This window comes from Accipiter gentilis, chromosome 9 (assembly GCF_929443795.1).
Source record: "Accipiter gentilis chromosome 9, bAccGen1.1, whole genome shotgun sequence".
NCBI classification, from domain to species: domain Eukaryota; kingdom Metazoa; phylum Chordata; class Aves; order Accipitriformes; family Accipitridae; genus Astur; species Astur gentilis.
In genome coordinates this window covers 26,270,416-26,286,264 of record NC_064888.1, presented here as the reverse complement: position 1 = coordinate 26,286,264, position 15,849 = coordinate 26,270,416, and the positions used below count along the sequence as shown (strand labels likewise).

Here is a 15,849-nt window from a genome sequence, read left to right as displayed (position 1 = left end):
TGGTGATAAAATAATTAACTGGATTTAGTTCAAGAAGCATCTCTGGCTAAAATTAACAGGCCAGCTAGAAAACTGAAGCCAGCAATTTTAACATCTCCTGTTTCTCACATATGGGAGAATATGAAAAAAATTATAACACACAGCACCAAGAGAACATAGTCTGCCAAACCTGTTTTTCATGAAGGAAGGCTACTACCTTTTGGATGCTAAACAAAAACAAAACACACACACACACACACCCCCCCCAAAAAAAAAACAAAAAAACAAAAAACAAACAACCAAAAAAACCAAACCAACAAAAAAAACCCAAAGCCCTGTCACATTTAAGAATAAGTTACAAGAAAAATAAGGCTAAAAACCTTAAGCCAGAATTTGGAATCTTTGTGTATGCACTCCCTAGGACCAACCCCACTTCTTTCATACAGGGTGACTATTTGATGCAAATCTGAGTTACGGAGATGCCTCTCAGAACAGTAACATGAAATACACTCCTGCAAAAAATACAACTTTGTGCTAGCTGTCACCATGTAGAAGGTGCACGTAGTCATTTACCTGAAAAGGCAACAGATTGTTGCCATTGTCCGTCCTGAACGCGTTGTCTTCCATCCAGGATTTGGGGGTTAAGGGTGCAGCCCGTGGGAACTTCGGAGGGGCAATGACATTGCTGGAGAATGGTTTTTTAAGGGGTGAAATGGGATTGAGGGGGGAGGGTACGCCGACCCCCACTCCCACACCGACCCCCACTCCAACTGCCCTTCGAGGGTCCCTACCAGCTTGCAGCCCACCCCAAGGGTTGGAAGGTGTACTCCAAGCCGCGTTTTGATGGTTATTCCAGCTGGAGGAGGAAGAAGAGGAAGCAGAGGAGGAAGACGGTTTGCTGGTCATGATGGGCTGATGGCTGTAAGCAGCATTTCTCTGGGCAAAAGGTGCCTGATTAGGGCTTACAGGTGACCTCCGCTGCTGCTGCTGCTGAGCTTGCTGCTGCTGCTGCTGATGTTGGTGGTGTTGAGTCTGAGCTAGGCCAATTTGAGGCGAGAAGGTGCCACCAAATACAGGGTTGACATGGTGTGGAAAATTCTGGAAAAGCATTGTCCCATTGACTGGAGTAATCCCTTGGAAAAAGCTATCATCCACCGTGTTTGTGGTCCCTGTAGACCAGGTGCTGCCGAAGGAGGGAGACAAGGAGGTGCCGGCTGCAGGTTCTTGTTGAGGCTGGTGAAAGCTCAAGCCAGGCAAAATGGGAGACTCCATCTGCATCTTCTCCTTGCTATTTTGGGAAGGAGCCGATGTGCCGATACTAGTCACTGAACTGTTGTCTTCTGGTTTGGGTGTCTCCGACGAGATGGGCGTAGAGGGGGCTTCTGCTGAGTTTGGATCTTGCTGCTGCTGCTGCTGCCGCTGCTGCTGGGGCTGGGCTTTGCTTTTGTCCATCAGTAAATCATCCTGCATGGTTTGCGCAGCTGAAACAGTAGGGGAAAAAAACCACAAAGACAGATTATTAACATTGTCATTCATACCACAAACCAGGCTGTTTTAATCATTTGCCGGTCAAAAATCTCGTCCTATTGCTAGTGCTATGCTACAGCAAATTGCAAGGCAAACCCGTAGTCTTCCCCCTCCCCCATTTAGGAATATGTAACCTTTGATCGTGCTAGATTGCCTTTAAAATATTTTTTAAGATGCTTCACCCTTTTTGATGCCTTGTTTCCCTTCAGTCTAAATGAGAGATGTGCTTATAGGGCAGAGATATACAGCAATTTCGCCACGTCTCTTTTCTCTTACACCGGAACTCAGAGCTCTCACCCTGCAATGAGAAACTGATTCTGGTTCCTGTTTTTCCAAGCACCCTCCTCCTCCTCCACCTCCTCCCCCTAGTTATTTGCATACGTCAATAAATACTGCTGCGTCCTTCAGCAAGGTTAAAAAGACACCAGTCTTCACTATTCTCCACCCACTTTTCTATTAGGGGACCTTTAAAGGAGCCGGGTACCGATTTACCTTAATTGAAAGCTTGTTTGTTAATTATTTAAATTTATCAGAGAGAAAGCACACACGAAATCTCGCACTGATACGGGAGCGGTTCTTAGCAGCACAATCGTTTTCTGGCCTTTTGCTTAAGCCGCACAGCTCGCTGCTTGCTTAGGGCACGAGAAGCGATCGCAATGACGGGGCGGGGAGGGCGGGGGGGTGTACAGGCACTTCGTGTACAAAGCCACCGATGGGTCTTATATTTGCCTTCAGTGACCTTAGGATCTTTCTGTGTAAAACACTATGTTACATCAAAGCAGTCCTCTGCTTAAAGGTATTTCTACTCGCTATATTTCTATATACAGGAAATAATCAGGAATTTGTTCATTTGAAGAAAATGTCAAAATGAGCAGATGGGGGAGGTATTATTAGACTCTGATGTTTCTGATGCTTTCACAATGAAAAATAAAAATAGGGGAAATCAAAATACTTAAAATATAGACATGCCACTTTTTAAAAGCCATCTTTATATGCACAAGACAAAGACTAGTGATGCAAATTATTTGCTAAATCCATACACAAGTTTAAACTTTAAATGTATGTAGAATGGTTGAATTATATCCGCTAGAAAAGGTGCTTCCCATGAAATAGGACAGATCATGTAATTTGATTATTGTTTTGAAACACAATAGTACTAATGCATAAACAGACATCAATGAACAGCGGTTGTATGACACTAGAACAAGAACCTCCACATTTTGCAGACTTACTTAGTCAATTGAAGAGATCATTCTAAATCTCCAAAGTATTTTAAATGAGCCAAAAATCACTTACTTTGAGTAACTATGTCAAAGATGGTCATCGCCGAATACCTAATTGCATTTCTGTTGAGTTAATCATATGACATGTACATTCCTACGATTGCCTTTTTTTTTTTTTTTTTTTTTAGGATTGTTGTTTTAATGTAACAAAGTACAGCCAAATCAATTAACTGTTTTAAAAAGGTGGCAAAGAGTGAAATCAACGACCGTCTCCTTTCTGACATCAACAGTTTTCAGATGGTCCATGTGTATCTTTAACATTTTTTGTTTCTTTTTTTTTCTTTCTCTTAAGTCTCTTCTGAGCTATACATACACTTTTTAGTTAAAATGAATGTCAGGACAGGTTTCTGCTATCAATTTAGTTACTGCTCATGCTCCCTCTTATTTACCTGGCCAATATGTAAACTGAGCAGCAAGGGTTCATGGACAGAATATGCAGTGAGACAACATTAAGGGAAGTTCCTAAGAAGAATAAACTATTGCATCTGTAACAGGCAGCTCTGCTGCTCTTGCTGGGGGTGCAGAAAACCTTGCGAGACATTTTAATGCAATGCTGCAGTAAGCCATAATACACCAAGCTCTGTGTAGCTCTCCATTAGCTTCATTTCTATCAAAATCACTATTACTCCTAAGGCTAAATAAAATTACTGATGATTCCACATCAGAGAGAGAAAAAGATTATACGTATCCCTCTCCTTGTTCTGAGCTATTAGTATGAAAATATATTTAGAGATAAAAACATAGCAGCTGAAACATTAAAATTCTGTCATCAATAAAGTATATTTAAATCAGTTAGTCACCAGGTTATCTAATAGTGGCTAGCACAGCACTTGTTTCAAATCTGTACCTTGACTTAGCTAGCCGCTTTTGAACTTTATCCCAAGGACTGTAACCCACATTCATTTTCATATTGCTTCTTAAAGGTAAATATCAGTGCACAATTCAACCCTCTTGTCAAGGTCAAGACCTACCTTTAATGAATGAAGCCAGTCCGAACAGAAAAACACTGGATAATAAATTACTTTGAAAGACAGGCCAGCCAGTGTCTAATGTTGGACTAATATGCAGTACCTCTCGATTATTTGTTGGTGTAAGTATTTGTACAAATTTACAGGAAATCTATATCCCCATAGCAATACCAGCTCTGTTTGCATGCAGTAACCCATGCAGTCAACACAGAAATTTTTAAGGAACAGTTACCTTTGGATTTTCTGTATTTAAAGGTCAACAGAATGACAGTATATTTATTTTCTTCTTTCAGGTTTGGTATATGGCAAACAGTCAACCACTCTGGCAAGAGCACTTTGACAACTGGAAGCTTTCAGCGCATGCTCTCCCAAGGAATCATGGGGTTTGAAGTCTTATGTACAGATGGCATGTCACTGCTGCCTAACCTGAAAGGAAGAGGGCTCGAAAGGAAAAGAAAATACATGCACACTCCCTCTTTCCAGCGAAAATTGCTGCAATCTGAATCACCAGTTCTGAGAAAATAAATATCTGTCAGACTGAGCTGAAAATAACTAAGTAAGAGATTTTAACAGTTTAATTTATAAACCCAGATCAAATACCTGCCTCTTCAGAACAACAATCACTAGACAAAGAAATAGTTCTAGTATTTCCAAACTTCCTTCCAACCCCCAAACTTCTAGTATAAGAATTATAAGCCCATACCAGCTATAAAATATACAGCTATTACAAAGGAGATTGTGTCATGTTGCTTAGCTAAAGAAAATATTAAATAATCATCTACCATAATATAATTTCTAAAAATATTCTGAAACTCAAACACAAATAGGTCAAGTATGAAAATTTAAAACAAATCAAAATCAGCACATAGGTGAAAAGTTGTACTATTTGAATAGTTTCAAATTTCCAAGTTGCCACTTTCATTACTGAGTTGTTGTTACTACACTGAAAATTCTACCAAAAAAATAAGCTACTCAGAAAAAAGGGACGGTGCAAATTTTACTATTTAACATGCCATCTACTCTGTACACTGTGGTTCCGGATTCCAACTACCTCACTTTCACTACCCACTATCCACATATCTCCAACCTCCACGTCAATACACAGCCTAACAGGAGATCTTCTCATAAGATGTTAATATTTTTACGATTAACGAAGGTCAGGTAAAATTTTCAGAATTCCGTTTACCAGTGCTTGTGTTCTGTCTTGTACTGGTCCATGAATTACTCTGGATAATTGTTTACAATACTAATTATTCAAGACCAAATACTAATGCTTGTATGGAAATTACATAGTTGAGATCAGAAGTGTGAAAATATCAGTATTTAATAAAATTGCTGGCTAATTTTTCAAAGGATGAAATATGCATAGCTTTATGGGTGAAAGAGAAATGACTAAAGCTGAGAAAGATAAATTAGGGCAGTTGAAAATGGGTTGTTAAAACGCTTACGTCTCTGCTTTCTACAGTCTGTTTATGTTGGACTGTATGGGCTACCTGCCTTAAATCAATGCTGTAATTAAGAGTTTCTCAACACTTGCTCTAACCTGTTTGTGCTACTCTGAATCATTAAGGGCAGGAAAACTGCTTTCTTACAGCAGCTGAAAATACCTCATTTGTTGAAATATCCCAGCTATCACAGGGATGGCTCTAGGCATTCTATACCCCTCCTTTATGTCCCTATTTACTTTTGGGTTATTGCTTTTCAGATGATTTGAAGAGTCATGTGGAAGGGACCACACCCTTGCTGTCAGTTCTTCCCAGGAGACAGCTTCAATTTTTAGGTCAATTATTAAGATAAGGAGAGTGCTCATTACGATATTCACAAATGGAGAACCACTCCAGAACCAAAGAAAATCAGGACATAAAGACAGGTTTTGATCAACTAGCCACTAGAAGAAAAATGTTTTTTTGTTTCTACCAGCCAACTCTTTTGTAACTGGAATTTAAAAGATAATAACAACAGCTGTATCAGAACACAAGAGCTTAATTCAATCTGGTATCTGAATTACTTGACCTGGGCCAGTTCCAAAGAAACAAATGTAAGAAAGGCCCAAATAAGCCTAGCTAACTCAATTAACATTGTATTGAGTGTATTTTTATTTTATGAAATTCATTATGAAGCAATTTAAGCCCACTATGACTAATAATGCTAGTCTTTTTGCCAGAAAGTGAATATTCCAACTAGCTTGAAGGTTAAAATGAAGTAGAATGTTACTGAAAAAAATTAGTTTTATTGTAGAAACATTTTTCTCAGTTTAATTTTGTTTCATTTTAGCTTAATTGAGGGTTCCTTGTCTTTTTAAAGATGGAATCAAGTAGCTAAAAAATGCCTAACTGATCTTGTAATTTAATTTTACATATCACTATCATAGCAGTCAAAATGCAGTTTTGCCAAAATAGAATACTTTCATATTGCCAGGTTACTTAGCTTTGTTGAAAACAGTGAATAATTCCAACATTCTTAATGTTGTCAGATCAAAAGAACTGTATTAAGCTATTGCTGTATTACTGCTCCTTCATTATTTGTCCTCTTTTTCAGGCCTTGCTGAAATGGTCAGATAAATATTTAATATACCTCCATATTATTCTTAGAGTAATTGCTTGTCAACTTCTCTATTAAGCTTAAATCTGCATAAATTTGTTATCAAACAATTTAGTATTTTAAAAGTTGGTCTTCTGATATAAATTTGATAGTCAAATTTAGGTCTCAATTTTAAGCCCCAAATAGCTTATATTGGTTTTGGTAACTTTCATTAAGTTCTGTACTTGCCTTCAAATGTGCAGTTTTATTTAATTCAAAATGGCTACCATCTCCAGTTATTATCAGTGAGGCTGAATTCAGCTGAATCTCAACTAGTAGCAATCATTTTACCTCACTTTGCATTAGTGAAAAGGAGTCTGTTCCCAGGAGAATTCTCTCTGGGCTCAAATGCAGCTACTACCAGGTGAAGGTAAGAGAAAACAGAGTGAGACAGTGGAATGAACATCATGGAGACAGAAGGAAGGAACAAAGAAGAATCTATTAAAGAGTGATAGGGGAAGCAATAGTTTAAAAAAAAACTGCAGAAAGAAACGTGAGATTTATAGTGGAAATTGCCAATGCAAAGAAGGAAGCATAAAGAATAAAAAGTGGAAAGAAAATGAAGAGAAAAAAGGGATGAGGGAGAGTGAATTGAAGGAGGAGATTGTTGGGGAGAATAAAGCAAGGATTTGAATAGAGCAGCTGCATATCCAGTCTTGTTAAGAGGAAGAGATGAGGATGGAATGACAACTCTTGCAATGTCAGGGAATAAGGAGGTTTTTTCTCAAATTTAGAAACAGTTGGTTATATATGTATTTTAGGATCACACTTTGATTCTGAGAAGAGCAGACAAATGGAGAACACATAACCCAAGCTGTCCAACAAAATCCTGAAAAGGCACAAATCCATTTTTAGATTTCAGAATCTTTAAGCTATTTATGGGATGTTACAAGGTCTGCCATTATAGACTCATAGAATAGTTTAGGTTGGAAGGGACCTTTAAAGGTCATCTAGTCCAAACACCCTGCAATGAGCAGGGACATCTTCAACTAGATGAGGTTGCGCAGAGCCCTGTCCAGCCTGACCTTGAATGTTTCCAGGGCTGGGGCATCTACCACCTCTCTGGGGAACCTGTTCTACCCTCATTGTAAAAAATTTCTTATGTCCAATCCAAATCTACCCTCTTTCAGTTTAAAACCATTACCCCTTGTCCTATCATGGTTTTATCTTTCATGTTTGGGATTAAAAAGACAAAAAAACAAACACGAAAAAAAACCCACCTCCAAACCTACCAAATGTTCACTATTTGACCTGATATTCAAGTTTTGTCCAGTCTTGTCATCCCTCCCTGCGCCAGTGGTAGAGAAAAGCAGCTGCCCCTTGTCACAGACTGTTCTTCAGCCCCAAATGGTAGCCAAGTGACCCTAGGTTTTGGTTACATTTCTTCAGGTAAGTATTGCTCACAACCATTGTTACTCATCATGACCTCATAGCTTTATCCTAAATGGCAGGCAACTAACATATCCTTCCCACTCCAAAGCAAAAATACAGAAATTGCACAAATCACATAATCCTAGGAATAAAACCATCTTCCCTGTTTCCATTTGTAACATTTGAGAATAAATACATAAAACCTAAGCATTTGGCTAGACTAGTGTATCAGTGTTCTGGCCAATAGACAAGGCACTTATTCCAGACCAAGATTAGGAACCAGAAACTCTGATATCTAATATTGCTCTTATGTTTCATGAACAGCTGTAATTGGGACAGTGTGTATTAGGTTCTATTCCAGGAAGCCATGCCCATATGGTTTATTAGGCCACTGTACATCCAAGACTTCTCAGCAGTGCAAGCAAAACTGAATTTTACTGTCCCAAGAATAAGTACAAAATAAATTTTCTGGGACAGGATGTCAGTGGGATGCCTTCTTCCTACCTGCTTCTATACATACTTCCTGTAAAGAAATTTACATCACTGTAACTACTTCAGCATTCCTGTTTATATTTGTAGCAATTAGAAAATAAACAACACCCTTCCTACTCTATACATATAATACAGATTACAAGTCCAAGTCCAGATACTTTACACACATTTTTACACCACTTTTCTCTCAACAAAGACTCTAAAAACCAGACTGATTTTTCCTTAGCTAAGGCAGCACAGTCAAAGAATCCAGTATATTCACTGAAGTCTCCTTCTTATTCTACCTGATGTCTATAGTCATGTATATCCACCACGCAAATGCTACTTGTCTCAGCCAAGAACAGATGTAGATTGACGCAGCTGTACAATTGTGGGGTTGGCCCCGTAAATTACTACTTTGTACAGCAACTGCAGTATAACAAAGTTGTAATTTACACAAGGTATCAGGGACTGGTTACGTGTAATGAAACTTATTACAGGAACTATTTATTAAAAATATACATACGTATATATTTATATATAACCTGAAAAGAAAAATTCAAAGTTGATCTTTACTAAGCAACCTTCCCAAGAATCCGGAACGTCACAATTGCCTCCGAAAAGTAGGATCTTGCCCTTTGCTTGGGGAACATGGCATTACGCAGAACCTTTACGTGCACGCAAACATGCATACGCTTGGACTGAGAAGTAAGTGTGGAAAACAGACACCCACGGTGGAGATAAATGGGAAGGCAACTTCTCTCCCGGTGCTATCCTCCTCTTTGTTCTATAAAAGCTTTTTAGCTTCTGAACTTCCAGTTTCACAGACTGCAATACTCTGCTTTGACTTCAGAGCATATAACAAATTTTAAAAGCACTTCAGGAAGACTTTTTTTTCCCATTAGGAGGCACGTCTACAAACTGAAAGGAGAGCGTTGACATTACCACCAGCCGTCCCACGCCTCACCCCGCTTGTGCACAGAAGCTAGTGGCCACCAGGCCTCCATCGCGCACGACAGGCCACTTACAAGGGCGCCGGGCGCTCGTCCTTGTCATTGCCAACAAGCCCACAGAAACGGATTAATTTATCTTCCGCCGTGCCAGCCACCGCCCTCCTCGGAAGCGTAAGCCGGGACAGGCACCCAGCAAGCTCTCCTCTCCCCTCGGGCCTCCCCGCCCCAAGGGCGGGTCCCGGGGAGGTCGGCCGGCCGGCCGAGCAGGGGGCGGGGGCCGCCCGCACCTGTTCGGCAGGCGAGGGAACGGCGGGGGTGCGCAGGAAGGGTGCCCCTGCCCCGAGGGACCCCCACCCCACCCCGACCCGCGTGAGCGGGGAGGAGGCAGAGCAGGCGGCCCGGCCTCTCTCCCTCCTTGCCTCCCTCCGCCTGTGACGGGGGCGGGGGCGGGGGGGGGGGGGGGGCGGCCGGCGGCGGGAGCGGGGCTGCGCCGCTCCCCTCACCCACCGCGGGGGGCAACGGCCGCTGCGCGAGGAGGAGGGCGGTGGCACGAGGGCCCTTCCCGCTCCCCCCGCCGCTTCAGGCCCTCAGGGCAGCGGCGGACGGCGGGAGGGGGCGGCAGCTGCTACAGAGGGCGCGGGGCTGGGCCCGCGGCTGACCTTCCCCCCCCCGCCTACCCCCGAACGCCACCGCGTTCCCCTACCTGCCCCGCGCGCGGTGCTGGGCGGCGACTACGAGACGGCGGCGAGGAGAGGCATGGGGAGGGGAGAGGGAGCGGCACCGCAAGAAGGGGGTGGTGGGGGGGGTGGCGCGCCCCGCCGGACCTTTAAACTCCCGGCGGCGGCGGGACTACACTTCCCAGCATGACGCGGGCGCGCTGCTGTGAGTGGGCGGTGGCCACGGGCGTCGTGGCTGTGCTTGGCGCTGACCTCACAGAGGCGTCGCCGCCGCCGCCGCCTCAGCCCAGCGGCCTGGGCCGCGCAGCTTCTGCGTGCGGCTCCGTCCCTCCGCTTCGTCCCTCCCCGCCTGCTGAAGGAGGGGCTGCCCCGGCTGCCTCGCGGGAGGGCGGTTTCGCCGCCTTTCCTCTCGCTTCCCTTCCTCCGCCGCCACACGCGTGACGCGCGGGTTCGTCGGCGCCAGGGCCGGCTTTGTCAGGCTCCGGGCCCTCGGCTAGGCCCGCTCCTCCTCCCGGGAGCCATGTCCGAGCAGACGGGCTTGGCCCTGCCGCAGACCATGGACAGGTACGGGGAGGGCCCAGCCCTGGGGCCCAGCGGGAGGGAGCCCTCGGGGTGGCCGCCTGAGGGCCCCCGCCTCTCCCGGGCTGCCCGCGGCGGCGGGTCCGCGCTGCCTGTGGCGTGTTTCGGGCCGGCGGGCCGCGGAGGGAGCTGGGGTGGGCAGCTCCGGCGCGGGGCCCCCGCAGCCGTTGCTGGCGGGGGACCGAGGCGCGGTGGCGGCGGGGCTCGGCCCGGGCCGGTGGCGGGGGTCCGGGGTCACCTTTTGGCCTCTGGAAGCTTTGGGGGTCCGGGCGAAGTCGTGCGAGCTCTGTCGTAAATCAGAGGAGGGTACCGCGGGCACCAGCGCCGCGTCTGCGGCGGTGTGTGGGGTGTGGAAGGATGGCTCTGGCAAGCGTTTGGGCAGGAGGAGGTGTGTCTGGGCTGAAACGGGTTCCGGGGAGAGTGGTGGAGATCTGCGAAGGCTGTCCGGTTTCTGTGGGTCTGGGGGATGCTGTAGGTATGGACAGCGTTGGCATGCACGTAAAGTAAGCCACCAAAAGGCGACTGAAGCTTAACTGGCCTTGTGTGTTTTGTTGCTGGGTTTATGGCCTTTGAATAAAGCCTACAATTGCTTTTTGCAGTGCTGTTAAAAAAGTACAACCTAAAAAAGTACTTTGACTTAATTGTAGGGGAGGAAAGGTGCTTACTAACTCTTAAATTATTTTTATTACACTTGTTTTCTCTTTATGCTTTTATCTGAAGTAGCACTTTCACCCTGTTCCGTGGAGGGCTTTAGATTCCTTACATGTAATTTTGAGTCATCCAGGAAGCCCTGAAGACCCACCCCTATAAACAACAAAAACACATTGGTAGCCTGTTATTGCAGGAGTTGTGCTAGCCTGGTGTCTCAGAAGGTGAGGACCCAAAAGGGATCTGGCTTCTATTGATGAACCTGTCAACTTTCATCATAAGGAATTGGAAAAAAAAAACACCTGGTGTTTTTCTCCTTTCCAGGTCACCTCTAAGGAAAGAGGATTTAGCGAAATACAGGCTATCATCAGGCAAGTGATGGAGATGTAAACTATGTGAGGCAGGGGCAGGACTTGTGCAGCCTGGAAGGTGAGGATGAGAAGTTTCAGTTTAATGTAGAAAGAGGATAAAAGTGAGTTGGAGGGAGGGAGAGTAAGTTGTTTGCCCATGTTTTAGAAAAACTGAAGCCGAAAGGTGACAATGGGATGATTTAGGTAATAATTTAGAACAAAGCCTTCCAAGGAGGCTAGCAGCCAGGAGCCCTAAGTACATTTCCGGGAAGTAGCAGGAAGGAGGTAGATATTTAGAAATACTATCAGGAAAGTATTCAATTGGATACACTTCCTGTGAATGGAAGGAATAAAAGGGAAGAGTTAAGGAAGACAGAAGGAATTGGGAGGAGGATGATAGACTTATTTGGGGGGGGAGAGGAGAAAGGAGAACATCAGAAAGAATGTTGCAGAATCAACTCCTCTGAAACTAAAAAAACCCCTCATCCTCATCCTGAAGTTTGTAGTCCGATTATATATAATATTTTAAGTTTTGGAGTTCTAGGAAACCATGATATTCTGAGTGGATTCCCTGCTGTCTGTGGCTGTTCTATCATACCATGAAGTCCTAGTTCACCCTTTTGGGAAATGGCTGTAAGGTGGTGTTTATAATCTGTGTTGTGAACAACTGTTAGATTAAACAGTTAATTGAAAAAAAGGAAATTAGTTAACTAGTGGCCAAACCAGTTTACTGTTCTTCAGTTGTTATGTGTAATGGATATGTGGGTTTTGATTTAATACATTTAATATTTTTGTATCCTTTTAGCTTTGTGAAATTGTAATTTGTATCTCTGGCCCTTTGCAAAGACTTTTTCTAGTAAACTTGGAATAGTAGAGTTGATATCATCTAAAACAATTGGAAAATGTCCCTGGCTTTCTTAATAACAAGGACAGTGGGGAAAAAGTTTTAACTACCTAGGTAGCATAAAAGGAGGTATGAAGAGAGGCTGTGGCTTTCATATAAGAATTCACAGGGTGCAGTATAGGAAACTTTAGAAAAAGTAGTGTGAGAAGTAGAGAATGAAGTGGTAAGGAGCCAGGTATTTAGGATTTGGATTTAATTCAGAGTGTAGTACAATATTAATAAAAGTATTTTGGAGTAACCAAGACCTCAAAATGCAGTCTGTAAATAATTTTTTGGTCACATACTGGGTTTGTGGAGCAGGGATACATTGGAAGAAACCAATTTTCATTCATCTGGTATTTCTGAAGATCATACGTAACTGTTTTCATGTTGTATGTAGTGATGATCAAGAAAAACCTTCAATATTTCACCTTAGGGGACATAACCTGTAGATGAATCATCTGTAGGGATTCTGAGAGGTTGAAATGCCTCTTCTATCCTGTTACTTTATTGCTAATGACAGATGGCTGTTTTCCTGGGTAAGAGGAAAAAATACATATGCAAAAGCTTAAGAGTAACTGTTAATGCATTATAACATAACACAAAGTGTATACTTTTAAATAAAATACTGCTCTCTTAGTGAAAGATGCAGAAAATAGCTTTTTAGTGAATAAGACTTTAACTTTATTCTAATAGTTAAGGAGGGAAAAAAAAATAGGGGTTTCTTTTGTTTCCAATACCTAGATGGCCACACTGAGAGTGGCGATGTACTGTTGTATCAGGATTAAGATGTTGCTGCAGATTTGAATGTATGCACTGCTTTGTATACAAGGGTCGGATCTCTTATGGCAAGTTCTTTAATTACGTATTTGTGAGAGAGAACAGTTGGCTGCTTCTCTTGACTCTTAGACTGTACATCTGTTTGCCTTAAAGTTTTTTTTCCTTAATAAAACAGTTTGGATTTCTCCAGTGTAAGGAGTGTCTGGATAGCATCTCATCGTTGTTGCCTGGGATTCATCTTTCTTTTATGTATTTTGTGCTCCATACTCCTTTATTTTCCCTGCATAATTTCAGTCTGGAAGCAAACTGTGGATTTGTAACAAAGATGGTAAATAGCTGTTAAGGTGTAAGGAGCTTGTTACTTGAAATTGCTAGCTAAGGATTTTATACTTGTCTGAAGGATTGGCTACACCATAAATACAAGAAGCACAAGAAGTAGGCATGACCATGAAGTGACACTACATTCTGGAGTTCTCTGGTATGCAGCATTTAGGAAACTAGTCCAGGTGATAATCATGATCCTTTATGGCCTCAAAATTGGAATTTCCATCTCTCTTGTAATTTTTTTTTATTTCTAGTTCATGTTTAAATAACAGACTACATAATAGTCTTAAAATACCATCTTTCTGCATGCAGAATTCTTTGCAATCTATGGTAAAGGGCCATATTCCTGAACTAATGTGTGCACTTGAAGGCAGTGGTTAGTGGTCTGTCTAAATGGTGAGGTTTTATTATTTTTAATCCCTTTATTCGTGTTGTTTTAATGCCTAAATTACAGAATGATAGGAATTGCCATTAAAAATTTGAAATTATGTGGCAGTGGTTTTTATATGCTGTTAATCAATGTAAAAACATTTTTCAAGATTTATTTAAATAAAATTGCCAGATTACGTGAAAATGTCTTAGAAATTATAGACATTACTCTATTGAGTGCACAGGGCAAACTTTACTTGAAAGTCAATCCTAACACATTTGTCAAATTTTAACAGGCAGAGGCCATTTGATATGCTATACATATTTTTAATGTAAAAACATTTTTTAAGGAAATACCCAGAACTATTATATTCTGAATGGTATTAGGATGTTGAACCTTTACAGTGAAATTCTTGAGCCTAATATGCCAAGATCATGAACTAAGTCCTTCTTGTGTTTTAAAATATAATTTTGAAAATGCACAAAAAAACCCTTAAGTTTTTTGTGGGCTTTTTTCATGTTTCCTGTTCAATTAGGTCCTATAATTTTTCTTTCTCTCAGCACTGTTTGACAACAGTTCTTCCAGTTGAACACTTTTAATTGTTTCTTCTAGCTGTCTTGTGTAGCACCTGTCATTAACAAGTATTCTGGTTTCTTAGTGCGTATTTCAAACACTCTCATTCTTCTGGGTAACTTTCTAGCAGATTTTGGTGCTCTATTTGATTAAAAACTTAATCCTTTAAATACTAAGTATTTTTCCTGTGTCATTTGCTTGTCAAAGATAATTTAACTGTACTTCTATTTTTTTATAGTTATGTTTTTAAGCAGAACTAATGTGTAAATTCAGATTGGTTTTAAGTTATGTCTGTAGCTACATCTTGTCAGTTTGCTATTTTATAGGTTTCTGTAATAGTTTGCATGTTACTGCTAGGCTGTGATCCTGTGCTACTTAGCCTTCTTACAGAACACTTGACTGGGTCTTGCCAGAGTTGCTGTTAGGAATACATATGAGGAAACAAGACTAGTAACTATTCTTCTTACTAGGCCATCTTTTTACTGTGTTGGTTCAGCAGTTGCTTTCTGAAGTGACAAGATTTGAAAAATAGTTATTAAACATGTGCTTGCCATAATGAAGTCAGTGGCAGGCCCATGTTGAGAGAAAACCTAGACAATGTAAATATTTGAGTGATTAAAAAAAAATCTTCAGTGTGGTCAAATTTAAAAAAAAATTGTTACTTTTATGATAAATGTATCATCAGATCGTCTCCGATTTATTTGTTTGTGAAGATAATCTGGTCAATCTGCTGTCTTAAAAAAAACCAAACACAAAAACAAATGCTTAGCCACACCCCAGCTTTCTCCTAGTTATGTTATTGCCTATATTTATCTTAATGTGAGCTGTAATGCTAAAATGTACTCATTTTTAAGCTTTATTCTCTTGACTTTAGTTGGATTATGTGTGGATTGCTCTTGCAATTGGTTATACCAAATCTTTAGAATGCTGGGGTTTTGTTTTGTAGGCTTTTTTTAAAGCATGTTCTGTGGTAGTGATTTGTGGTACTCCTTATACTATCTAAAGTAAAGACAACTCCTGCTCCTTCCTTCCCTTATATTTACCAGCTGGCCAGAACGTGGTCACTTTTGCCTTCTGTTTTTTCAGTGTTCAAAGATGTTAGTCAAAATGTAATAAAAAAAAAATCTGTTGAAGGCTTGTGTAGGTACATGCTGCAGGTGGTAATTTTAGATGTAGTAGTGTAGTGGTAATTTTAGCATGGTTTAACTTTTGAATTAGCATGCTTTATTTTCTGAACAAATAGTAGTTGGTTCAACGGTGGTCGATACGCAGCCCTCCTTGATAGAAACTAAAGCAGCGTCTTATGACTGTTTTTTCCTCTAACCTTGCCATTCCTTATTTAAAGGAGACAATAGAGTTGAAATTGCAGGTAGACTTTAAAAGCAATTAAAATATAAAATGCAGAATTGTAGCTGGCTTAAGAAATTACTTATACTATCAAGAGAGGAATACTGTTGCAACTAAATGTTGTCTTTGCCAGAGCACTGATTTGTCAGAAGAATGCTAGCAATTGAGGTTCTAAAGTTGCAAAAC

General features: G+C 41.6%; 2 protein-coding genes across 5 annotated transcripts in view; one reads left to right on the top strand and one right to left on the bottom strand.

The window, feature by feature from the left end:
* CPEB3 (cytoplasmic polyadenylation element binding protein 3) overlaps positions 1–9,302 on the bottom strand; it is a 96,826-nt gene extending 87,524 nt beyond the window's left edge. For 3 of the 4 annotated variants that reach the window (XM_049810436.1, XM_049810437.1, XM_049810440.1), the window contains exons 1-2: positions 9,208–9,302; positions 553–1,460 (exon numbers count right to left, since the gene is read on the bottom strand). In XM_049810436.1, the coding sequence (XP_049666393.1) occupies positions 553–1,460; positions 9,208–9,235 (936 nt within the window). In that variant the 5' untranslated portion in view covers positions 9,236–9,302. Of the gene's footprint in view, positions 1–552; positions 1,461–1,688; positions 1,804–9,207 lie in introns of those variants that run through there. The other variant, XM_049810438.1, reaches the window with a different exon arrangement.
* A 752-nt stretch (positions 9,303–10,054) lies between these two features.
* MARCHF5 (membrane associated ring-CH-type finger 5) overlaps positions 10,055–15,849 on the top strand; it is a 31,502-nt gene continuing 25,707 nt past the window's right edge. Inside the window, exon 1 of the mRNA XM_049810442.1 lies at positions 10,055–10,373. Coding sequence (XP_049666399.1) covers positions 10,330–10,373 — 44 coding nt within the window. The 5' untranslated portion in view covers positions 10,055–10,329. The remainder of the gene's footprint in view (positions 10,374–15,849) is intronic.